Genomic DNA, 26,528 nt, shown 5'->3' with positions numbered 1-26,528 from the left:
TATACCTATACCCCACAGGAACTGCAACGGTTCAAGAAAGTGGTTCACGACCACCTTCTCAAGGGCAATTGTGGATGGGAAACTAATGTTGGCACATTCAACGATGCTTACAGCCCATGAATGAATTTTAAAAACACACCACGATAGACTCTGACCAGTCAGAAGTAACACACTGACTAAAAAATACTCAGTCTTTGGGCTTAAAAACCTTGTTGGTTAGACAGAAAAGTTAATTCCACATCTAACTAAGTGATGTTTGCTTGGTGGTGAGATTTTCTTTCAAAGATAGGAAAGTTCTCCAGCTCTGACATCCTTCATTTCTGTACGCTCTCTAAAACTGGCAAAGGAAGAATCGATAATGGAGGCGATTTTCTGGCTGCTTGCGCCCGGCATAAATCCTGCTCTATCAGGAGAGAAGCAGGGGAGGCCCGAAACGGGGTTTGTGCCGGGTGGCGAACCCTCGCTGGCCGTGATCCAGATCATTATCTTTAAATAAGCCATTAGACTCATTTAAATACCCGGATGTCACGTTCACCCGCGACTGAAAATCAACAACTGTGCCTGCGAGATGCCCGGGTGGTCAGGAAAAGGGCAGGGTAGTACCCTAACCCGTCCCTGGAACCCAGGCATCTTGGTTCTTCCAGCCTGGCGCCCAGGCAGTGACACCCAGACACTTTGGCACTGCCAGCGTTGTCGGGTGGCACTGCCATGTGTGCCAGGCTGACAGTGCCAAGGTGTGCAGCTGCCAGGTTGGCACTACCAGGGGTCAGGCACTGTCCATTTGAAGGTGGGTGAGAGGAAGCTCTGGGGGCCACAAGAGGGTTGGGGGGAGAGAGGTGGTAGGGGGTGGTTCCAGAAAGCAGGAGGGGACTGAAAGCGGGGGGAGGGATGCAGACATCGGGGCTGCTGGTCTAAATAGCGGCAGATCTGCGAGGAGCCGGTTGTGGTGGCGAGAATCGACTAAGTATGGCCTCAGCAGGAACTCTCAGAGGCCCAAAAAAGGGGCGAAGTGCCGGTGAATAGCAGGGTGAATCTCAGCACTGCAGCTGCCGAGAAACAGCCCGCCAAATGCGCCCAAAACCACACTTAATTACTAACTTAGTTTCTGGGACATCAACCAGAGGAGCCGATTTAAATCATAATTTTAAATATGCTGGGACTATCTGAAGCCAGATTCTCCTGGCTTCCGGTATTCTACTGCCCTCCACCAGCCCCATAACTGCCCCCCAGCCACCAGTGCAGAGTGAACCCAGCAGCAATTACTCTTGGCGGAGATAAGACGTAATGAACAGGCCTGGGCACTCTGAGGACAGTGTAGCCCCCGGGTGGTCGGGGGACATGGCAGTGCCAAAGCATTGGCCCCTGGCACCCTGGCAGTGCCATCCCTCCGGAGGCCACACTTGGAAATTCTTTTGGGAGAATTGGGCCCAGCGTTTTAAGAGCTCTAGCGACTGTCGAATGTTTGTAAAGTGGTTTGGTGGCAAGGGTTTCAGCCCACGTCTGTCTCGATTCAAGCATTCTAGCGTGCTTAAGCTTACCCTGCTCTCTGATTTGCCTCCTCTCTCTCTCGGGGGAAGGGGGGTTGGGGGGGAAGCATAACCTCATAATAGTGACAGCCATCTTCTCCCCCTCCAGCAACAACGCAGCAGAGAGAGGAAGAACATGCGAACATGCACATAGTGTGTGCACCTGTGTGCGTGAAAAATTAAAACATAAATACAAGCTAATTGTAGAAGCAAAACCATATCCCACTGCTCAGCAGCAGAGCAAACTGTGCACTACCTCAAGGATGAAGAAAGGCAGTCTTAACCCCACAGTGAAACACATTAAGAGCCACATGCAACATGAAATATTCATTTAAAACATTTTTAGTGAATCATTTATAAATGCATGTGTGCTGGCTGCTTTCAGACAACAGGATACATTATCAAAACTTTTGGGGACTGGAAAGGGAGAGAGCAGGATCTCACTGATTTTAAATCTTTCCCACTTCATATTTAACGCTAAGCTGGGAATTAAATTTGCATCCAAAGTTTCTTTCAAATGTTTTGAACATGCTGGTCATCACCAGATGTTGGAAGCCTTTGAGTTCCACATTTAAATTTGATGTGTGGTGATGTTCCAGTCAGTTGCCGATTTAACAGCGAGCACACTGTCGAAGCAGAGGGCTGCTGGATACGGTGTCTCTCATCACGGTACTCACACCGTCATCCACCGAGGTCCCCACAAACCTTTCAACAAACCCGACAGGGTGAGTTCTGATCAAAACGGACAGCTGTGTGTGCCCGAGTGTGAAACTATCGATGCCGGCCGACCGTTCAAAGGCTCTCCCAATTTCCACATCGCTGGAGGGACATGTCTCATGTGCAGCTGAATGGATGTTGCCCACTTTATGCTATCGCCCAGAAACATAATGATTTTGTGCGAAAATAAAAGCAAAATACTATAGATGCTGGAAATCTGAAATAAAAAAAATAGCCGGACAATAGGTCACTGTGAAAGCCAAACTTGAGAACAAGTGACAGGTGGTCCTCTGGGTTGGGAGGGGTATCGCGGGGGGGGGGGCTAAATAAATTGGATTAAAAGAGCGGGTCAAGGTGGAGGAGAGGTTCATGGTCTGAAATCGTTGAACCCAATGTCAAGGCGGGGAAGTGCCTAATCAGAAGATGAGGTGCTGTTCCTCCTCTTGGCTTCATTGGAGCATTGCATCTTGTTGCTGATGCTTGTTATGCCATTAACACATTCTGCTAGCTTACCTTTATGGCACTAACAGCACCTTCTTCAGTCTTTAACACGACCACCAACACTCTCTTTGTCTTGTGTCCATGACATCTTTGTCAAATCTCACCTGAGCTTCCGCTATCCCTGACCTTCTATTTTGTTCCCGCTCCTTCGCCCCCTCTCTTAAACAATATCTAAATTCATCACATTTCTCCCCCTCTCCAGCCCTGAAGAAGAGTCTTACAGATTCGAAACAGTAACTCTTGTTTCTATCGCTACAGATCGTGCCAGGCCTGCTGAGCTTTTCCAGCATTTCTGTTTTTATTTTGGGTGTTTTTAGAGAAGGGGAACCTAATGTGGCATCAAATTACCGACACTCTGTGAATCAACGCAGTGGAATGGGGGTATATTTGAGGTAAGACAGCAACTCCCCTTTGACAAAGACAAGACTGCAAGTCTGTCACCCTTTAATCAGCGACAAATCTTGAAGTGGCAAAGATAAAAGAGGGAAGTACTTTCCTTTATCAACACCTTGCATCATTTGCCTGTTCTCCATGGAGTGGCCAAAGGGGAGCAGGAGGTTACGTGGAGAATGATAGGACACAGCACCCATCGTAGATATTGGCCGCTGTAAATTTTAAACGATCCAAGCAATCATAGGACTCGAACCCATGGCCACGACGGGTTGATTCAAAGGATGACATTCTCTTACTTCCCATTCCAGAGACTTGAGAACATAATCTGGTTTTAACACTCCAGCGCAGTGCTGAGGGAGCGCTGCATTGCCAGAGCTGCCATTTCTCAGAGGAGACGATAAGCTCTGGTCGAGTCTGTCCTCTCGTAAAATATGTCACGGTACTATTCAAAGACGAGCAAGGGAGCTCTCACGGGTTTCCTGCCCAATATTTATCCCTCAATGTACTTCATTAAAACAGACCATCGGGGCATAAGCACTTTGAACGACCTTGCTGTGCACAAATTGGCCGCCATGTTTCCTACATTACAACAGTGACTACACTTCACTTTATATTGGGTGTTCATCACTTTGGGATGTCCTGAGGCCATGGGATACATTGGCCGGAATTCTCAAGCCGTTGGCAGTCTCTTTTCCAGTTAACGGCCCACCCCCACCTGCAGGTTTCCCGGCAGCCTGGGGGGGGGGGTCTTCAATGGGAAATCCAATCGACAAGAGAGAACCCAGTCTGTGCTGAGTTACCTAATCTGAGCCAAAGAAGTGAAACGGGTGCTACAATCCACCTCAGTGTCTGTAAAGTGAAGATGGGAAACACTAGCCTGAGTTATCATTCCAAATGTCCCATTTGACAATCATGGAGAAATATGCGGGATTATGAGGGCAGGTCAAAATAGAAGACTTCAAGAATGGAAATTGGAACAATTGACAAAGGCAACTGAACTCAGATTTATTCATTGACTGTCGTCATAGAGTGGTTGCCACGCAGGAGGTCATTTGGCCTGTAGTGTCAGGGATGTCCCCATCGCTACCATCTTCAACAACGGAGACACGGTGGACTCTGTGAACTACTGAGGAATCTCCATTGCCAGGAAGATAATCACCCAATTCCTCGTTAGCCACCTTCTCCTAGTCTCTGGCGAAATCCTTCCGGAAGCCAGTGTGGTTTCCAACCAAACCGCGGAACAACGAACATGGTTTTCACTGTTCGGCAACTTAAAGAGAAATGTCAGGAGCAAGATCAACCACTCTACATGGCCTTCATTGATCTGACCAAGGCCTTTGACTCAGTCAATCAGCAAGTGCAATAGAAGATTCTGTCAAAGATTGGCTGTCCAGAGAAATTCATCAACATCCTCCCGACTCATCCATGACAGGATGTCGGCTACAATCCTCATGATGTAAAGAAGACAGAAATCTTCGAGGTCAATACTGAGTCAAGCAGGGATGCGTTATCGCCCCCACTCTTTTCTGCATCTTCATCACCACAATCCTTCACATTGTCAAGAACAAGCTTCCCAGTGGAGTGGACATCATCTACAGGGTGAACGGGAAATATTTGAACCTCAACTGGTCTAAGTCCAGGAAGAAAGCGACATGATATCACTTGTGTAACTTCAGTATGCAGATGACATCGCCATCTCCACTCTCTCAGAAGAGAATCTCCAAGCCATACATGACACCTTCGCAGAAGCATACCAAAGAATCAGTCTCAGACTCAAACCTCAGGGAGACTCAAATCCTTCACCAACTCACCCCAGAGAAAGATCCAGTCTCTCCCTCCATCAAGATCAATGGCGAAGCCCTCCTTGGAACATTTCCCATACCTGGGGAGCCACCTCCCGTAACAGCCTTCCCGAACAGGCGCCGGAATGTGGCGACTAGGGGCTTTTCACAGTAACTTCATTTGAAGCCTACTTGTGACAATAAGCGATTTTCATTTCATTTCACCTCTCCTCTAAGGGCTGTCATTGATGCAAAGATCCAACATTGCATCCAATCGTCAAATACCTCCTTCGATCGCCTAAGGATGTGGGCTTTGAGACAATGACATCCGTGCTGACACCAAGATCCTCACGTACAATCCTCCCAACTGTCTCAGAGACTTGGGCTACGTACGTCTCAAGACCCTGGAGAGGCACCTTCAATGCTGTCTGGGACAGAGAGCTGGAATCTCCCACCATGCCCGCCGTAAGAACGCCACGGGTGAGCCACATGAGAACGCCATTGACCTTGGGTGGGATTCTCCGGTCGCCGGGCGGACGCAGCCGGAGAATCCCGCCCAGATTCTCTGCATCAGCTGGGAGGCCAGGCATGTTCTTTTTAATTAATTTTTTCTCACTGTGCGTTTTGCTGGCTAGGCCAGCATTTGTTGCCTGTCCATAATTGCTCTTGAGAAGGTGCTGGTAAGCTGTCTTCCTGAACCGCTGCAATCCATGTGGTGTAGTTACACCCACAGTGCTGTTAGGGAGGAGTTCCAGGATTTTGACCCAGCGACAGTGAAGGAATGGCAATATATTTTGAAGTCACGATGGTGAGTGACTTGGAACTTCCAAGTGGTGGCATTCCCATGTATCGGCTGCGCTTGTCCTTCCTGATGGTCATGGTCGTGGGTTTGGAAGGTGCTGCCAAAGGAGCCTTGGTGAGTTCCTGCAGTGCATCTTGTAGATGGTACACGCTACTGCTACTATGCACCGGTGGTGGAGGGAGTGAATGCTTGTGGAAAGGGTGTTAATCAAGCGGGGCTGCTTTGTCCTGGATGGTGTCGCGCTTCTTGAGTGTTGTTGGAGCTATACTCATCCAGGAAAGTGGGGATCATTCAATCACACTCCTGACATGTAGATGGTGGACAGGCGTTTGGGAGTCAGGAGGTGAGTTGCTTGCCATAGGATTCCTAGCCTCTGTCCTGCTCTCATAGCCACAGTATTTATATGGCTAGTCCAGTTCAGTTTCTGGTCAATGGTAACCCCCAGGATGTTGATAGTGGGGGATTCAGTGATGGTAATGCCAAGGAATGTCAAGGGGGTGATGGTTTGATTCTCTCTTGTTGGAGATGCTCATTGGCTGGCATGTTCATTTCATTTCATTTCACTCGTGTGGTGCAAATGTAGCTTGCCGCTTGTCAGCCCAAGCCTGGATATTGTCCAGGTCTTGCTGCATTTGCATGTTGACTGGTGCTGAACATTGATGTGCATCAGTGTCCTTGAACAAGCCAAGAGCACCATCATCAAGGCCATGATCATCCAAAACCAACTCTGCTGGTCCAGCCATGTGCTTAGGATGTCAGAGTCCGAACTGCCAAAGAAAATCAGCTTTGCCTAACTCATGAAAAGCTTACCAACAAGAAGCAGACAAAGGAAACCTTCAAAGGCATCCTGAAGGCTTCCCTCAAGAAATTCAACATATAAGTCAACGCCTGCGAGACGTTTGCACAGAAGAGACACACTTGGAGGAACCTCCTGATTGAAGGAACACAATTCTTCGAGGACACCCAAAGGCAAGAGCAGGCCCTGAAAAAGAGGCTGAGAAAGGAATACCCATGATCTAGAGTCCAAAGCCCGATCCCACCTCCCGGAAACACCTGCTAACTGTGCGTTCGAAGATGCGTCTCTAGGTTCGGGCTCATCAGCTATGTAAGAACCCACAGAACCCAGAACCAGTAAAACAGAGTTTGTTAGGTGGACAATCATACTCATTAGTGAGTGATTGCCGAAGAAGCAGTGGTTGACACACAGAAGGAGGCCATTTGGCCTTTTGTGACCATGTCAGCTCTCACCAAGAGCTAATCCCGCGTCCCTGCCTTTTCACAGTAGCCCTGCTTTCTGTTAGTCTCTTTAGATAATTATCCAATTTCCTTTTGAAAGCCACAGATGAATCAGCCGCCACCACACTATAAGGCAATGCATTCCAGTTCCAACTATTTGTTGACTAAAAACATTTTTCCTCAAGTTGCCTTTGGTTCTTTTGACAATCACCTTAAGTTGACGTCCTCTGGTGCTCAACGCTTCCATCAATGTCAACAGTTTTTCCGTATCTGCCCTGTCTAGAATGCCTCTATCAAACCCCCTCCCTCAACCTTCTTTTTGCTGTGGATTAGAGACCCAAGTTTCACCAATCTATCCTTCTAACTGAAGTCTCTCACCCTCAGAACCATTCAGTACAGATTAATCGAGCTCTCAACCTGTTACTCTTTGAGAAATCTCTCACCCGTTGCTCCCGCAAGGATGACATCAGCATTCACTGTTCAAGCAAGCACATTCCAAAATCAATAACAAGGCAGATTTAAAAAGAAAATATGCATGTTAATATTAATGAATTTTTATCAGGCACTGAATGATCCTGTAATACAAAGTAAGGGGACAAAATAGTGTTTGGTACTGCCAGTCCTTCATTGCAAATCAATAGTCCTTTAGCTCCATCATGCACCATCTACAATTGAAAGGATAATGGAGCTGCAATGCTGCATTATTACAGAAAGTTCTCTTTTACAAGTACAGATATACCATCGGCATATCCATCTCTGTCGGTGCCTTCATTTCCCTGCTGTCAAAACCTTTGTCCAGCGGTTACCTCCAGACTCGACTTCCACTGCAGTCTTAGGTTGAATTTGTACAAAATTCATCCAGATCCTAACCCGTCTCCCTATATTTTCAGGCCTCGACTCCCAGTCCACCAAATTCTCTCCCTCATGTTTAAGTCCTCTTCCAGACTCCTCCCTTCCAAATCCTGTCAGCTCCTCAAGGACATTGTGTTCCTTCAATTTTCGCTTCAGAATATCCCCTGTTCCCTTGGCCCCACCATTGGCAGCTGTGCCTTAAACTACCGATGCCCTGAGCCCCGGCATTCCCTCCCTGAACTTCTCTGCTTTTCTGTCCCTTTTCAAGGCTGTTCTCTCTACGCTTGCAACCTTCGTAGCTGGGGTAACAGTGAGTGACAGGTGGATGGGTCGGAGTTTGAATAGGCTGGAGAGCTTTGAAGACCCTCGCCCAGGGGTAGACAAGTGAAGTCAGAATTAACCCCTACACTGATGAAATGTCTGGAAGTTCAAGGCCACTGGTTATGGAGTCCAGACTATCAGTGGCAGCGACATCGATGTGCTGCCGCACAGCCAGGGTTTGCACCCTGCAAAGTAGGAGCCTCGGAGGAGACACTTGGGCCACAGATATTCCACCCTAGAACATCCTACCTCCAGATGTTAGAGGTCCAATGCCGGTGAAGACTGCATCTGTCCCGGGGCAAGTTGGACCATTGGTACCAGGCGATGCAATAGTTGGCACCAAATGGACTGGGCCTTGAAAGTCACTGCCGCTCTAAACGTCTATGCCAGCAGCTCATTTCTGGGCTGTATGGGTGATCTGTGTGGCATCTCCCAGTCAGCTGCACAAAGGGAGGTCACAGATGCACTATTTGCAAGGGTCTACATGTCCATGAACTTGGACTGGGGCCAGGCGAGCCTGGACGCTAGGGCTATGGGCATTGCCCACATAACAGGCATGTGCCAGGCACAGAGTGTAATCGACTGCAGCCACATGACTCTGCGCTACCCATGGCAGAATGGGGCGCCATTTGTGAACCGCAAGAGATACCACACCCTCAATGTCCAGATCGTCCGTGACCATGCAATATACATCATGCAGGTGTGTGCCCGTTTCCCGGGTAGTATCCATGATACTCTTGGGGCGCTCGCTGATCTCAGCCACTTTTGAGGGAGAGCAGTGGTTGCAGGGATGGATCCGTGGGCAAAAGGGTACCCACTCAGATGGTGGCTGACGAAGCCAGTGTGGACGCTGGTCGAGCAGGCGATTGGACTGCTCAAGTTGCGGTTCTGGTGCCTGGAGAGATGGGGGGGGGGGGGGGGGGGGGGGGGGGGGCTCCAATACAGTCCCCAGAGAGAGGAACCATCATAGTGGTTTGCTGCATTCTGGACAACCTGGTGCTACAGCGGGCGAACAGCTGGATCAGGAGGACATGGAGAAGCGCCACAACTCCTTTGATGAGGAGGATGTTGAGGATGGTGGCGAGGGCATGGAGGAGGAGGAGGAAAGACCTCAGGCTATGATCAGGGCCCACAATGGGCATCGGTTTAGGGATGCCCTCATAGTCTCTTGGTTTGGTGACGAGCAGGACTAGGATGTGGAGACATCTTCGAACATGGGGTCTGGCATCCGCTCACTACAGTGGTGCTTGCAGGAGACCATCGCGATAGTCGCGCCATTCATAAGCAAGGTGCTAAAATGATTGGCGGGACAGCACGGTAGCATCGTGGTTAGCACAGTTGCTTCACAGCTCCAGGGTCCCAGGTTGATTCCCGGCTTGGGTCACTTGTCTGTGCGGAGGTTGCACGTTCTCCCTGTGTCTGCGTGGGTTTCGTCCGGGTGCTCCAGTTTCCTCCCACAGACCAAAGATGTGCTGGTTAGGTGGATTGGCCATGATAAATTGCCCTTAGTGTCCAAAAAGGTTAAGTGGGGATTACTGGGTTACGGGGATTGGGTAGAGATGTGGGCTTGAGTAGGGTGCTCTTTGTAAGAGCCGGTGCAGACTCGATGGGCCAAATGGCCTCCTACTGCACTGTAAATTCTATGATTCTATGACACTGCAGGAGAATGATAATGACTTGCAGTGAGGACAGAGCGATGCTCCTCTTATCCTCTGCAAAATGTCTAACACTTGCCTGACAGCTGAATGTGACCTGCCCAGAGAGGCTTAATGACACATCTCAACTGCTACGGCCTCCTCCGAGATCAGGGATCCCGGTGTCTTTCTCCACTTACTGATGAGGTGGACAGACTCTCAACACGCTTTTAGTCCTTGGCTTGATGGCACCATCTCCTCGGACAGAAGGCGATGGGCCTCCTCCATTCAGCTTTGGAGTCGGTGGAGGGATGCTGTCATCGCTTCCTGATGCTCGCGACTCTGCGTTTACAGCTCCAGTTCCCTGGCAGTCTGACCCAGGGGCGATCTGCCATCATCGGCCTGGGGCTCAGCAGCGTCCTGGATCCGGCATCCCTCCGAGTGTCAGATCCCCGGTACATTCCTTCCTCCGCCTACTACGGATCTTCAGCTGTGTGATGCTCACCAGTGAGTGACCCAGAAGCCCGTCTACTAGTTAATCCCACCAAGATTATCTGCACTGGCGCATGGTGCTGGTGGCAGCTGTGGCGCCTCTTCGATGCTGGTCTCCGAGATGACTCGCTCAGAGCTGCGCGGGTCTGTGGTGTCCAGAGGGCAGGAGGATGGGGGTCACCTTTGCAATTGCTGAGAACCCGCGAGGTGGTTGGGAGAAAAATCACCATGGAGGCGTGATGGAGGTGTGAAGGGGCGGAGCGGGAGACACGAGGAGACAGACTTACCCTGGCTGCACAAGAAAGGTTGTTCATGTTCATTCGGCACTGTATCCCCATCCTCTGATGGAGTGAGCTGGTGCTCACTATCACGGCCACAACCGGCCAGGTGGGAGTGGTGACCTTGCTTACTGGACATCTGGCTGATCATGGGTACAGAACGTCACACCTCTGCTCAATTCCATCCAGACATTTGGGGAGGGCTCCCTTCATGAAACGTAGCAACCATGCCCCGGACTGAACTTGGATCAAGTGCTGGGGATACTGTTTAAAAGGAGCACCCCACCTGATTACAGAGTTTTCTCGAGGCGAGTGATTCAGAGGCAAGTAGTTACAAGCACAGCCTGAATTATGTGGAAAAGAACATTTGTTGAAGAGGTGGAATATGCAGCGAGTTTTGCTGCCATCGGAATCGGTTTTCTCACCGGGATTGATATTTTGAAAATTTGTGAAAATTCCCCCCTAAAATCTACTAAATTGGAGGCGACGCAGATAACATTGTGTTTCAGAGTTGCTGCTCATCTCGAAGAGCATGTTATTCTTAAGAGTTACCACCCAAAGTTGCAAGAGACACATTCAGCCCCAAATGTTTGAAAGAAAACAATCATTTAAACCTGTGTAACGCTATAATCTCCCAGTGGCGCCAGGTGGCTGTGAGCATAGAGATATGTGGAAGTGTCAAACAGACCATCACTTTTAAAGGGCCATTGTCCGCCAACATCTGTGTGTAGAGTTCAGTCACACAACATTTTCACCCTGACAATGCCTCACAAGGGACGCATCCCGTTTATTCTTGAGATGTGGACAATATCAGCAGGGATCATTGTAATATCCCGACCGGGACCTGCGGGATGGGAATACTTGTCTTCCCCCTGCTCCTTGCGGAGTACAAGCTCCCCCGCTAGGGGCGGGGTTTCTCGATTACCCAATGTATATAAGGCCAGCCAGTAAGGCGCTGACCATAGAATTACCTGGTAGGGGCCAGGTTTATTTGTAAATAAAACTTTGTTCTTACTTTTACTCAGTTTGGACTCCCGCATCATTATTAAAGTCATATTTATTGCTCATCCCTAACTCTCAAGGGTAGGACTGGTTTCATGTGTTAAGCAGGGTTGCAGCAAAGGACATTCGTGAGTAATTGGATTTTACTTGAAACCTGCGTGCCTTTTAGGTGCTAACCCCCAAATTGCCACAATTATTTAATTCAATTATGCAGCTTGATATCCTGGGCATTTGAAACCTCCAGGGTACTGAACCAGGACCATAAACACTGTGCCACTGTGCCCAAGAGATGGAAAGTACGGCAGGTTGTATTTCCAGTTAAATAAAGAGAGATTGGTCAAATGACAAATAAGGTGAAGGCACTGCCCATTTGACCAGGAGATACATTGGATGAAGCAACTGATAAACCAACAGTAATTACAGAAAGATACCCTATTTAGAACTGGCCATACCTTTTCTTTTTCTTAATCCTGATCTCCTTGGATTTTTTATTGCCGATCAGCTCTTTTCCATCCTTATACCATTTGAAGGTGGGCTGCGGATAGCCTGAAATGGCTTCACATCTCAATACGAGCTTCTTCCCCTCGTTCACCACCACATCACTCTTCAGTGGTTTGATCTTTGGAGCTGAAGCTGTGAGGTAAAAGAGAAAAGGGCGGCCAGTTAGTCAGCTGTTTCCCCGAGAGTGAAGTAACGTGACTATTCATAGCGACAGGTGTCAGCCATTCCATTCCTCCTGTTCATTACGTTAAACTGACTGGAGTAATACAAAGACCATGTGTGATGGCAATATCCCGTGGATTTTCAACTGGTCGTGAGAAAACCCAAATGCCCACCCCATGACCAAAAATGCCGAATTTTCATCTCCTTTGATTCTGAAGCTCAACATCGGCTTCTGCAATTGCAACTGGGCCCGGAGCTCAGCTCAAAGTGGGCAGCCATGAATTGACTGTCCATTTTAAACTGGATCTCCCCGAAGGTGTATTAAAGGAAGCCAAGTCCCTTTCTTCTCTTTCACACTATCTCCCCAACAAAGCTCACTCACACTGGAGGCGGCACGGTGGCACAGTGGTTAGCACTGCTGCCTCACAACGCCAGGGTCCTGGGTTCGATTCCGACCTCAGGTGACTGCCTGTGTGGAGTTTGCAATTTCTTCCCGTGTCAGCATGAGTTTCCTCCGGGTGCTCCGATTTCCTCCCACAGTCCAATGATGTGCAGGTTAGGTGGATTGGCCATGCTAAATTTCCCCGTAGCATCCAAAAGTTGGGTGGGGATATATGGCTAAAGCGGGAATTGGGCCTAGGTGGGATACTCTTTCGAAGGGTCAGCACAGACTCGCAGGGCCGAATGAGCTCCTTCTACACTGTAGGGATTCTGTGATGCCAGTAACTAAAACAATCTCAAAGAGACAAAATCAGCAGGGTGAAGGAAACTAATGTTGTTTTAAACGTGGTATACTTAAGATCGTATCCAAGAACTTTGGGCCATGATGCAAATTGAGGCCTATTTCTTTTCTTCATCTCTGGCACTAGATTGAACAAGCAAAGCATTGCCCATCTCATGGACTCCCCCATTAATGACAGGACCCTCTTGGAAAAGCAATCACTTAAGTTAATAGAACTGTGCAAGAAAGAGAGATTTATGAAAATGTAAATAATTAATTATGATACACTAATAATATGATAGAGTGATTATGATATTATATGATAAGATGATCCCACTTGTAGCAGAGACAAAAACTAGAGGCTATTAAATATAAGCTCGTCACTAATAAATTCAATAGGAATTCAGGAAGAACATCTTTATGGCAGCATTGAGGGCAGCACGGTAGCATTGTGGATAGCACAATTGCTTCACAGCTCCAGGGTCCCAGGTTCGATTCCGGCTTGGGTCACTATATGTGCGGAGTCTGCACATCCTCCCCGTGTGTGCGTGGGTTTTCTCCGGGTGCTCCGGTTTCCTCCCACAGTCCAAAGATGTGCAGAGTAGGTGGATTGGCCATGATAAATTGCCCTTTGTGTCCAAAATTGCCCTTAGTGTTGGATGGGGTTACTGGGTTATGGGGATAGGGTGGAGGTGTTGACCTTGGATAGGGTGGTCTTTCCAAGAGCCGGTGCAGACTCGATGGGCCGAATGGCCTCCTTCTACACTGTAAATTCTATGGTAATCTATGGAGAGAGTGGTTAGAATGTGGAACTTGCTGCCACACATCGTTGAGGCGAATAGAATAGATGCATTTGAAGGGGCCCTGGTTAAGACATGAGGGAGAATGGAATAGAAGGATATGCGGATAAAGTTAGGTGGAGGCAGATAGAAGGAAGCTGGTGTGGAGCATTGATGCCGCAATGGAAATGTCGGGCCGAATGGACTGGTCCGGTGATGAGCGTTCTCGGCAATTTGAGTAAAACTGCAGGTCTTTTAGAATTCAAATGTGCATTTGTAAGTAAAATTCAGACAGGGAGAATTTATTTTGAGCGCTGCATTAAGATCGATATAAAAGCACTTATCATTTGGGAGAAAACTGACAGAGATCTCGCTGATTGGCGTTCCTATGAAGTCAATATTTGGAGCTTTTCAATAGCCAAAGCTCAACTTTCATTAATTGCTTTAATTACAAAGACACCTGGAAGCCAATTATATGCATCGTCCTCATTATAGTCGTCACTGGCCCAGCTGCCTCGAGATCCCGCAACATCTGCACCAATATAACCCACACACTCCTCATTAACAAACAGTTCAAATGTGCGGCACTGAAGTGTTGTGCTCATTTAAATTCAATTATCTTCAAAACGTTCAAGCAAAAGCTTTTCTTTTTAGAATAAAAACAAATATCTTGGAAGGCGTTCAAAATGGCAGAAGCACAACAACCTCATTTTGGTAATCAGGACGAATTAGCCATGAGGACCCTGAAATTACACTGTGGGATATCAATGCACAAACTCCTAACCTGTTCAACTGCAATTCCTCTCTCTCTCTCTCTGCTGGTCTCTCAGGCACATTAACACACTTTTGTTTCGATTTTAAAATTTGCGTTGTGTTCAAGTCCCTCCATGGCTTCGCCCTGCCCCATCTCCCAAAACCTCCCCAGCCCTACAACACTCCCAGATCGCGATGTGACTCCAATTGTGGTCTCTCCCAGTCGTAAACCATCAGCGGCCGTCTCTTCAGTTGCCTTGGCCCTAAGCTCCGGAATTCCCTCCCAAACTTCCCCGCCTCTTTCCTTCCCCTTTCTGAAGACTCTCTTTTCTGACCAGCTCAGCCCCAATATCATCTTATTTGGCTTGGTGTCAAACTCTGTTCGACAACTCTTCTGTTAATGACATCAAGATGGTCTCTTTCTCTGAAGGCGCGAGAGAAATGCAAGTTGTTGTTGCTGGATACTAGTTTCCAAGGTTGAAATCAAAAAGCCAAGAATTTCTCCTCCATCTCAAACCCCTTTAAAAAAAAACTATACCGTACATGTATTGCCTCAATCTCAATGCAGCACCCCTCCCCTCACCCCCGCCCCCACTCTCACATCAGGCCATCTATCTTTAAAGTTGCTGAATCATGTTGCAATCTCTCCAAGCCACACTTTAATATCAAACACATTCTCCCTCTCTTCAGTTCTGAAGAAAGGTCAAAAGGACTCGAAACATTAGCTCTGTTTTCTCGCCTTACAGATGCTGCCAGGCCTGCTGGGTTGTCCCAGCATCCTCTGTTCTTGGTGACCAAGAATTCTGTTGCCCTCCTCAAAACCCTGGGCGAAATTCTCCGGAAACGGCGCGATGTCCGCCGACTGGCGCCCAAAACGGCGCCAATCAGACGGGCATCGCGCCGCCCCAAAGGCGCGGAATGCTCTGCATCTTTGGGGGCCGAGCCCCAACATTGAGGGGCTAGGCCGACGCTGGAGGAATTTCCGCCCCGCCAGCTGGCGGAAAAGGCCTTTGGTGCCCCGCCAGCTGGCGCGGAAATGACATCTCCGGGCGGCGCATGCACGGGAGGGTCAGCGGCCGCTGACAGTTTCCCACGCATGCGCAGTGGAGGGAGTCTCTTCCGCCTCCGCCATGGTGGAGACCGTGGCAGAGGCGGAAGGGAAAGAGTGCCCCCAAGGCACAGGCCCGCCCGCGGATCGGTGGGCCCCGATCGCGGCCCAGGCCACCGTGGGGGCACCCCCCGGGGCCAGATTGCCCCGCGCCCCCCCCCCCCAGGACCCCGAAGCCCACCCACGCTGCCTTGTCCCGCCGGTAAGGTAGGTGGTTCAATTTACGCCGGCGGGACAGGCAATTTATCGGCGGGACTTCGGCCCATCCGGGCCGGAGAATCGAGCAGGGGGGCCCGCCAACCGGTGCGGCGCGATTCCCGCCCCCGCCAAATCTCCGGTGCTGGAGACTTCGGCAACCGGCGGGGGCGGGATTCACGCCAGCCCCCGGCGATTCTCCGACCCGGCAGGGGGTCGGAGAATGTCGCCCCCTGTCCCCATCCACCCTCCTCCACACACCACTGCGCCTCCCCTCTCCCCACTCAATAAACCTACCCCAATCAATATATCGGGGCCATGGACTCAGAATCTTTGGGATAAGGGGAAATCACTCGGTGGGTTATGGATATTTTAAATTCTAGCTGTCCCAGATAGCTGTGGATGCTCCGTCATTGGCCAGAATTATCAGGTCCTGCCCGCTAGGGGGACCATCTGGCTCTTCCCACCACATCCCAAAGTCAATGGACCTTTAGCTGGTTGGCAGTCGCCGCTAGTGTGGGAACCCATCATGGCAGGCCTGCAAATCCCACCCACTGAGTGCATTCAAACCTGAGTACAATAAATCCTTGGATGTTAGGGGCATCGAGAAATATGGCGGTAAGGTGGGAAAGTGCCGATGAAGGAGAAGATTAGCCATGATCTTACTGAATGAAAGAACAGGCCATGGGGCTGTACGGCCTTCCCCTGCCCCTACTGCTGCTGTGCCTTCAACAAGCCTCCTTCAAAAAGCTGAGAGAGACAAGGCTCTTGGTGGCTGATCTCACTGGTGGGCAGTGATGAATAATTTTGCAACGGCAATCTGTATGGCCATGAATCTCCAGATGAATTAGATGTGGAAAGTTAATGCGAGAGAGGAAACCAAGTTGAAAGCACGAGTTGTATCAGCATGCACACAGCAGTACGCAGAATGGTCAAGGGAAATTAACAAAAAATGATTGTCTGGGCAAAGGGTCATTAATGAAATTGCAGTAGCTTGTCGAGTGGCAAACGGTACATTAACATCCAAGGGTGTCAGGATTTCAAATGAGAATTAAATTATAATTAAAATAATTGCACCACGCGTAATTAAGCAAACCTCCACCCCAACCTTAGTGGAAGCAACAAGGGGAAGGTCCCATGTTGGGCATTAGAAGGATATGATTCTTGGCATCTCAAGGCTCGTCCACCGTGACTTCAGCCATGCCTCATAGTGATAGCTGTTACAAATCTACCCACAGTCAATCAAGTCAAGAGAACTGCAAGACGAAAGCTGTGTTGCAGTACTTCCAGTGTTATTCTTGATTCCGTTACAAGCACTCACAGTTCAGGACTCGATGAGTACATAACCCACGCCAATGTTTCGAGACGGTACAGTGCTGCACTGTCTGAGGCTCCACCATCGGACATACCTTTAAATGAAAGCACCTTCTACCTGTGTAAAGATCCCACAGCAGTATTCAAATGGATTGAGGGAGAATATTGCTTCACAGCGCCAGGGACCTATGCGGAGTCTCTCTGTGTCTGCATGGGGTTTCCTCCCACACATCCCGAAATATGTGCTTTTTAGGTGAATTGGACATTCTGAATTCTCCCTGTGTACCCGAACAGGCGCCGTAGTGTGGCGACTAGGGGCTGTTCACAGTAACTTCTTTGCAGTGTTAATGTAAGCCTACTTGTGACAGTAATAAAGATTATTATTATTATTTCCTGGCCTGCAGTCTTCCTCCAACAAAAACACATCAACTGGCCACTTATCTCACTGCTTTCATGGGGCTGCCCTGTGTGTAAACACTGCAAAAATGACTACACTTCAGAAGTAATTAATTGGCTGGGAAGTGTCCTAAGGATGTGAAAAATGCTATATAAATGCAAGTTGTTTCATTGTAAAGATAATGGGAATATATTTGGAACTTCCAACAGAATTGTGCAGATGACAGACAGGAAAACATCCTCCATCGTATTGAGATGGCAACACAGTGGTTAGCACTGCTGCCTCATAGCGCCAGGGAGACGGGTTTGATTCTAGCCTTGGATGACTGGCCATGTGGAATTTTCACATTCTCCCTGCGTCTGCGTGGGTTTCCTCCGGGTGCTCCGCTTTCCTCCCACAGTCCAAAGATGTGCAGTTTAGGTGGATCGGACATGGTTAATGCACGGGGTTACGGCGATAGCGTTGGGGACCGGGCTCGTTCGGAGGGTCGGTACACACTTGATGGGCCAAATGGCCTTCTTCTGCACTGTGGGAATCTATGGAGTGATTATCAGCATTGGTTTACTTCACCTTCCACCTCACTGCAGGCAGTCTAACTCCTGTGCCACCTCTCCCTACAGGAAAGTTACTTTCACCAAAGTAACAGCATGATCACTGATATTCCCTCTGCCTGGAAGATCCCATGTCCCTGAACACAGACTCGGGGCAATCTGCCCTACTGGGCACAAATAGTTTACAAGGATTCTGGTTCCTGGCACAGACACATTCCCTTTTGATAACTGCAACAAAAAAATCCTAAATAAATCACTAAAAGATATCCATCACAAGACGAGGATGAACTGTTCAATACAGATATGGCCATTCACACGGATTACTCAGAAGGATACTCAAGGTTAACTGGTCTTGCAAGATATTTGATATTGGTTATAACAAGAAACTACACAACAATATGATTCTCAATGTCACAATGCCAGTGCTTTATCAACTGTGTTTATTGTCAAAAACCTCTCCGCACGGCTTGTACTTCAGCAGACAGATTGTGGAGAGGGCCAAGAATGCTTGAAAGTTCCTCACTCTTCCTTTTGGAAGAAGACCAAGGCATCATCTCAGGACCAACAGCAACTGCAGCCAAGCAAACACGTGGCCGGATACCCTTCTGAAGCCCTGATAAGCTTGTCAGCAGAACATGGACGGGTGATTAGTCCTGCCAATGTAAATACTTTGGGAAACTTTTGCAATTGTGTACAACCAACCACATTTCCGCCCATTCATTCCACTTGAGGAAGTCCGGTGAACTAGTCTGTGACACCCCGGGCTGCTGCCCTGCACTTGACCGAATTGGCTCATTGTATATATGAGCCATTGCTTTCAAAGTCAGAGTGCACGAGAGGGGCAAAATAGCGACTGAGCTGAACAATGAGATTAATGCACAGTGAGCCATTGTCATTTACGGTCAGACTGTGTTTTAGTCCCTTGAGAGCATCACTCGTGAGGCAGCAAACAGGAACCAAGGTACCCTGTGGTGTGTGAATACAGGTGTCAGAATCTGGCAAGTGGATGCAAGGAAACTCGTACAAGTACAGACAGTCTATCCAGTCAGTTCTTTAAGAGATTTTATCATACTGCTGTCAATATAACAACATTGTGCTGGAAAATAGTTGCTATGCAATGCTGCACTTTGATTTGTTGAAGTGTTCCGCAGAAAGAAATGCCTGAGAAACCTAACTCAACCATAGACAAGTCCTCCTCCAAATTTATCTACCTTCTAATTATGAATAGAAATACTATACTGTGAAAATTAAACAACTCAGGTCGTTATGAATGGAGAGCTGGGGAAGGTGCGGAGGAATCACCTGGAAAATCCAATCTTAACAGCAGGCTCTCACTGTGACTTGAGGCATATTCCTGGCACTTGGAAGGGATTGATCAGCTTCAGGTTAGTGATCTCCTAGCCCAGGATCCAGCTCCTGGTGGCCTGACGCCTCTCATTGACATTCCAGACCATTGGAGCCCGGACCATCGAGTCCCATCTTCCTATTTAAACTAGGATCCCACCTTCATAGAATTATAGAAACCCTACAGCACAGAAGGAGGGCCTTCAGCTCATCAAGTACGCACTGGCCCAATTTTCTTTGCCTCACCACTGACAGCCGTGCCTTCAGCTGACTAGGCTGAAAGCTCTGGAATTGCCTCCTTGAGCCTTTCAGTCTCTCGCTGTCTCCCTTTCGCTCCTTAAAACCTACCCTTTTGAGCAGACTTTTAGCTGTCCCTCCTCATACTTTCTTTGGCTTGGTGCTAATTCTGGCTAATTGTGCTCCTACGAAGCACCTTGTGGACATTTTTCTATGTTGAAAGGCGCTGTTAAAATGCAAATTGTTGGTGCAGCGTGTGAATTCGAAGGTGAATGATGGGAGAGGGGTCATGCCAACAGGGTCATCATTATGGAAAGGTTGCCCCATTATTCAACTTGATGCGATCATATAATAGCAACAAATATCTAAAGCACATTGCTTCAGGGAGAATGTGTAGATGCTGATTGCAGGATTGCTTAGCTCTGTCTCACACATTTAATTCCTTGGCCATAATGAAGGAAAGACTTGGGCACTACCAGTTTGTTACGCCAATAAGATTGCATGCTATTTCGCTGTTGACCTTTGACTTGTTCAAGATACTAACCTGCTCATCATGGGCTGCATGTGTCCCAATTTGTTCCCGTGTGGCTTTAAGCCTCATTTGACACTGTTTCTCGAGGTACATTTGTCCTGTGACAATGAAGGGCATGCAAGAAGTCGAACAGGATCTTCATTAAGGAAATTTTGTCTCCATTATTCATCAAGTGATTCCCATTTGACGTGGTCGGTAAATTAACAACAATCTCATCTGCTACTTGAAAAAAAAAACTTTCCTTCACTGAAAATATATGATTTAAAAAGAAAAGCTACTCTTATAGCTTCTTGGCAACAGATTGTTGCAGTGGATCCGACGTGATGATCAAAAGAGAGAAACCTGTTCTGGGAATATAACCAGCCCAGAGGTTCCTCAAGGAGCGTGGCAACAGCCGATTACATTTGTCAACTGATGTTATTTTGGCCACTACCATAACGTTGAGAAAAACAGTGCGCTGAAGGTCACTATCTATTATGACCGTGATTAGCTTTGCTGCTCCCCACTTATATATTTTTTTCTTCCTCAACATTTGGATGCAGACTAAGGCTGGGCTCTGGATCCATCAGCAAACTGTCAACACCCATTATTCCTATCTCACACCATTTTCATTGCACTGAGTGCCAACTGCTTGACTATGACTATACTGTACAGACATGGCTGCCCGGCACATGTGCCAATTGGCCAAGGGTGACCGTCCTTGACCTCTGTCAATGTGTCTTTAATGAAACTCAAATTATTTCCGGGATGTCTCTTTTGGCGAGTCCCTCAGGCTGCAATGTACACCTGCACTGTCCAGCGGGGGTATATTAGATAACGGTTGAGAGTGGAAACCACGGGGGGGGGGGGTCTCTCCAGGGGTTATTGAGGACAAGCAAACTCAGCAATGGCTTGTGAGGTAAACAGCTGGAAGCATTAGTTCCTTGTGAAGACTTTTACTCTATTTGAAAAGAGTTGAAATTGTCAACCATCATGCAGCTGATCGTCAGGTGGAAATGCACATCAACTGATGACAATCTTACATAGAAAATCAAAGCAGGAGGAGGCCATTTGGCCCTTCAAGCATGCTCTTGGTCGGTAATGCTTTCAGCAGTTGAATAGCTTGTTGACACTTACCAGTGAAGAGCTGTGGTTTGTGCAGGGCTCCCTGCAACTGGGATCTTGGGAGGAACAGAGAGGGGGGATCTCGGGGAGAAAATTTGGAAAACGGATATACAAGAGCATCAGAAGGAATGTTTGCCAATGACTGATGTACCTCAGCAACGATCAATAACTACTGCCAGTGACATCGGCAGAATGTCTTTAAACCTTAAATAAGTGATGAGCCGATTTCTAATGACGATGACAAATATTGACTGAAACCAGATGGTGCTGGGCCAGAGAACAAAACACACCAAGATGGCTCGGACAGTGGGGTTAGCGCACTGCCTTCTGACCTCTGGGGAATGGGTTTGAGTTCAGCCCAGGTTGACGGGATGAGAGCCTGGCGGGTGAGGTTAGCTTGTGTTAGGGCTGCGCTCATGCTGCATGCTAATCTGTTACCACTCGTAGAGCAATCTCGCTTGAGTTGGAGGAGGGACCTCTTGAGGTTTTCGGAGTGAGTGACAGTTCTGGAACAGAGCAAAGGGAGTTCTCCTCTACACGACTTGAGGGAGCACAGTACCGATAAGAGAAACACATTTTCTCACTGAAGAAAAAACAGAAAACAATAGAGCCAAATAATGCTGTAGCTTCTGTCTTGATCACAAGCTGCAGAAATGAAGGAAGTCTGATATTGGTAAGCTTTAAGATCAATTGACATTTAGCAAAGTCATGTATAAAGCCTAATTGTGTCACGGATTTAATGTATGAGTGTAACAGAAGGAGATCAAGCACTAAACATTCTGGTCAGGCATCACATCCTTCATTAATGGACAGGTTACCAGACAGAACACTGACTTCCAGCGCGCTGCGATGCCTCGCATTCAGAGCTGTCTGCCTCAGTTAGATGAGTTTATCAGCTTGTCTGGAAGATAAGACCATGACACAATACAAAACCTGGTATTTACTGTCTGGTGAATGGGTATGGCCGCAGAATCGGAGCTGCACGGTTTAGAATTATTCACAACCGCTTTTTATGAATGAGAAGCGGCCATGGTGGCAGCTGAGCAGAATGTAAGTCTGTAATTCGGCCCACACTGGTCCAATTCTTACTGATGACAGAATCAGCAACAGTTGCAACATAGAGGGTGACAATTTTGTCCGTCACGCCTCTCCGCTGGTCCTTTGAAAGTGCGGCTGTGCTTAAACCCACAACCTGCTTTTTGTCTGTAACCCTGCAAGTTCCACATCCACAAGGGTCATAGAGGTCTACAGCACAGGAAAGGCCCTTCGGCCCATCGCGTCGACACCAGTCAAAAACAACCACCTGACCATTGTAACCTGCCAACTCCTTTAAAAAGGTGCAATCAGCTTCCACCCACTTTTCAGGTAAAGAGTTCCAAACACGGACAGCTCTGCCCAAACATTACTCCGCACCTTCTGTCGAAATCTTTTACCAAGGATCTTAAATCTATGTCCTCTGATTATGGACTCACTCATCAAAGGGAATTGTTTTTTCTCTCCCTGCTCTCTATCGAAACATCGCATCGCACTGTAAACCTCTATTAGGCACTTCTTAAGGTGAACAGCCCTAACTTTTCCAACTTCATTTCTTCAATAAAAGCAAAATCCTGCAGATGCTGGAAATCTGATCTAAAATCAGAAAATGCTCGGAACCCTCTGCAGGCATGGCAGCATTTGTGTAGAGAAACAAGGTTAACGTCCGAGTCCGTATGACTACGTCTCCAAGGAGCTCTAAAAAAGGGTCATACGGACTTGAAACGTTCACTGTTTCTCTCTCCAGAGGGGTTGCCAGCCCTGCTGAGTTTTTCCAGCATTTTCTGTTCACACCTCTCTAACGCAAGATAGCAAATAGCCACTAGATCAGTGGCACACCATAGAAAATTACTGGCTAGCCACAGGCGAGAACAGACATTGTTGTATTCACGTGTCATGATTATCGTGGTTATGCTTCTGAATTATTTGATAAAATAGAGACTCCTGCAATGCAGGTAAACGTACGCCGGTGTATATGTTTACTTCATAAAGATCTGCCATCATTCTCGAATCAAAGAAAGTAAGGCAGCAATCAAAAACAAAATGCTCGCATGCTTTGCTTTTTGACACCGTTTTGCCAACAAGCGGATGGAAAGGTTAAAGTTCACATGGGTATGCCAAGCAAATGTTAGCATTGAGATCACTCGCCCAGTGACGGCATCTATTAACTAATTATTGCAATTAGTCAGATCTGACTTCTTAATTAGCTTCAGACCACACTGTGCAACATCAGAGAATTTACGTAATATTCCAAGAGGATTAAAGAATGCTGCCACACAGAGTAAAGATTGCTACATCTTCTGTATGGATAGATCGAGCTACTGTGGTGAACCCTCTGCCCAGACCACCTTATGGAAGGGAAGTGCTGAAATTAGCTATTCCTTAGCAACAAAGAGAGTACAGTAATAACCAACCCCAATTCGAAAGAGCTTAAGTAATAGGGCAAAGAAATAGTTCAGCAGAATAGTCAGATTGGACTTGAAACATAAGAACATTAAGAACTAGCTATGATGTGGAGATGCTGCCGTTGGACTGGGGTGAGCACAGTAAGAAGTCTTACAACACCAGGTTAAAGTCCAACAGTTATGTTTCAAATCACTAGCTTTCGGAGCGCAGCTCCTTCCTTGGGTAAGAACTCGGAGCAGGAGTAGATCACCTGGCCTCTCGAACCTGCTTCGCCAGTCAATAAGATCATGGCCGAAATTTGTGTGGACTCAGTTCCACTTACCCGCCCGCTCATCATAGCCCTTAATTCCTTTACTGTTCAAAAATCTACCTATCTTTGCCTTAAAAACATTCAACAAGGTAGCCTCAACTGCTTCACTGGGCAGGGAATTCCACAGATTCACAACCCTTTGGGTGAAATGAAATGAAATGAAAATTGCTTATTGTCACAAGTAGGCTTCCAATGACGTTACTGTGAAAAGCCCCTAGTCGCCACATTCCGGCGCCTGTTTGGGGAGGCTGGTACGGTGAAGAAGTTCCTCCTCAACTCAGTCCAAAATCTGCTCCCCTTATTTTGAGGCTATGCCCCCTCGTTCTACTTTCACCCGCCAGTGGAAACAACCTCCCTGCTTCCATCTGATCTATTCCCTTCATAATTTTATATGTTTCTATAAGATCCCCCCTCATTCTTCTCAATTCTAATGAGTATCTCCCTTCGAAGATACTTATGTAGTTACATTGTATATGTTGTGTTGCCCTATTATGTATTTTATTTTATTCCCTTTTCTTCTCGTGTACTTCATGATCTGTTGAGCTGCTCGCAGAAAAATACTTTTCACTGTACCTCGGTACACGTGACAATAAACAAATCCAATTCAATCCAATCCAATCCAATCCAAGATGTGGACAGGCCTCCTGAGTTTTTCCAGCATTTTCTACTTTTATTGCATATGAAAAACATCACTGTCGGCAATGTTTTCGAACACGGTTACTGGAGGGTGGCAAGGTTCAAATATTTATGCTGTATAAAATACAGAATGGGAATCAGGTGCAATTAAATTTTTTCCCTCCCGTGAGGCGAAGCAAGGAAATTGGACAAAAATGTTCTCCAGCCCGTGATCCATTTTGAAGTTATTACTTTCCCTTGTCCCCAGGTGAAACCCTAACGGGGACTTGTGGAGCTGGTCTTTGCTTTTGACCCTCAGTGCCTGAATCGCATCAATCGTCCCCACTGGAAAACACAAGTACAGATCCTGCGGAAAACAACCCTCTCTTGTAAATATTCGCCGGCCTACACAGACACAATATAGGGTTATGCAATTTCATTAAATAGTGGGCTTTGAACATGTACTTATTGATTCAACTGGATGTATAGAGCAGGAGGGGAAATTACCACAGTGGATAATGTTCAATGCAAAGGAAAGCAATGTGGGATGTATGTGTATTGGCTCCTGTGACAGTATTTCAAAGCAGTCAAAGCATAGGCAGCCAATATCCTCTAACGCAGAAACAAATACAGGGAGCTATGTCTGCACAGGCAAATATCAATTGTGTCAAATCTAATTGTTACTGTTTCTATGATTCTATTAAAGACTATTAATTTCTATGTAGAAATATATATTAATATACTCATTTGAAGCATGGACTGTGGCTAGCCATATTGCAAAATGAGATTCCCTCTCTGGTTGTCTGCTGCAGCATTTTGGCAGCATCACTGTGCTTTATGGCTGGCTACCCCTGTATACCTGCTGATTCCTCCTCGGTTCCACATGAGTCGATGCAATGTAACCTTCACCAAAGAAGGTCACCTCCAGTTGCTTCAAAACTCTGCCAGCTCGCACAGCCCTCGGAGTGCTTTCACAGATCACCTCAGAATGCCGACGCCTCCGAGGTGAATCCCCGGTGCTGCAACTGGGGTGACCCTTCCCAACTCCCACCCTTTCTGTCCCCCATCTCTGAGTGAAGGATTGCGAAGGGCAGTAGATTCAGCTGCTCAAATAGCGCCTCCTTCCTTTGTTTGGAAATCTAGGAGGGGAGGAGCAAAACATTACACCTCAGAGTTCGACAAACTGAATGTGGGACAGAACTCCCATCAGAGCATATGGTGAATTTAGTTGCTCAGATTTCAGAAATCTGGAATTAAGATGCTTAGTAATGGTGACCATGAAAATATACTGAGCTGTGAAAACGTACCTGGTTCACAAATCTCCTTTGGGGAATCAAATTCTACCACCTTATCTGACCTGGCCTATATGTGACTCTGGACTCACAGCAAAGGGATTAACTCTTAACTACACTGTCAGGCATCTGAGTAGGCCACTCAGGTAGTTTACCATCACCCTCTCAAGGGGAATCGGGGCGTGGCAATAAACGCTGGCCTTTACAGAGAGGTGAGTGAATAGAAAAATAAATCAGGAGAGCATGCAGTCTGCTTGTAGAGAGGTCGGATAAAGGTTACCTCAGAGTGTCACTGAAAATATTTCTGCCACTGATAGTGGGACTCTGAGCCTTAATCAATGTTACATAATTTACATGTGTAGCCTGTGGGCCCCACTTTCTTCAGGGATTAATTGACATTGACCTTTTTTGTTGTCTGCCCCACTGAAGGTGCGGTTCTCACAGGATTATGACAGAGGAGCATTTGCAGCTGAAGCATATCCCTGGTTCTGATGGTTTACCAGTGTTGGACGTGTTTTACCATGGCATGTTTATTATTCATTCTTTGCGAGTGGGCCTCATTGGCGAGATCAGCACATATTGCCATCCCCAGTTGCCCCGAGAAGGTGATATCTTGGCTGCTGCAGTCCTTTATTGAGC

At 47.5% G+C, this 26,528-nt stretch overlaps 1 protein-coding gene across 2 annotated transcripts in view; it reads right to left on the bottom strand.

Annotated features, from left to right (window-relative positions):
* The window catches only part of nrg1 (neuregulin 1), a 226,915-nt gene that overhangs the window by 182,405 nt on the left and 17,982 nt on the right, over positions 1-26,528 (bottom strand). For both annotated transcript variants that reach the window (XM_072495412.1, XM_072495411.1), the window contains exon 2: positions 11,988-12,168. In XM_072495412.1, coding sequence (XP_072351513.1) covers positions 11,988-12,168 — 181 coding nt within the window. The remainder of the gene's footprint in view (positions 1-11,987; positions 12,169-26,528) is intronic.

This window comes from Scyliorhinus torazame, chromosome 3 (genome assembly GCF_047496885.1).
Source record: "Scyliorhinus torazame isolate Kashiwa2021f chromosome 3, sScyTor2.1, whole genome shotgun sequence".
Classification (NCBI taxonomy): domain Eukaryota; kingdom Metazoa; phylum Chordata; class Chondrichthyes; order Carcharhiniformes; family Scyliorhinidae; genus Scyliorhinus; species Scyliorhinus torazame.
This window is presented reverse-complemented; position numbering and strand designations above follow the sequence as displayed.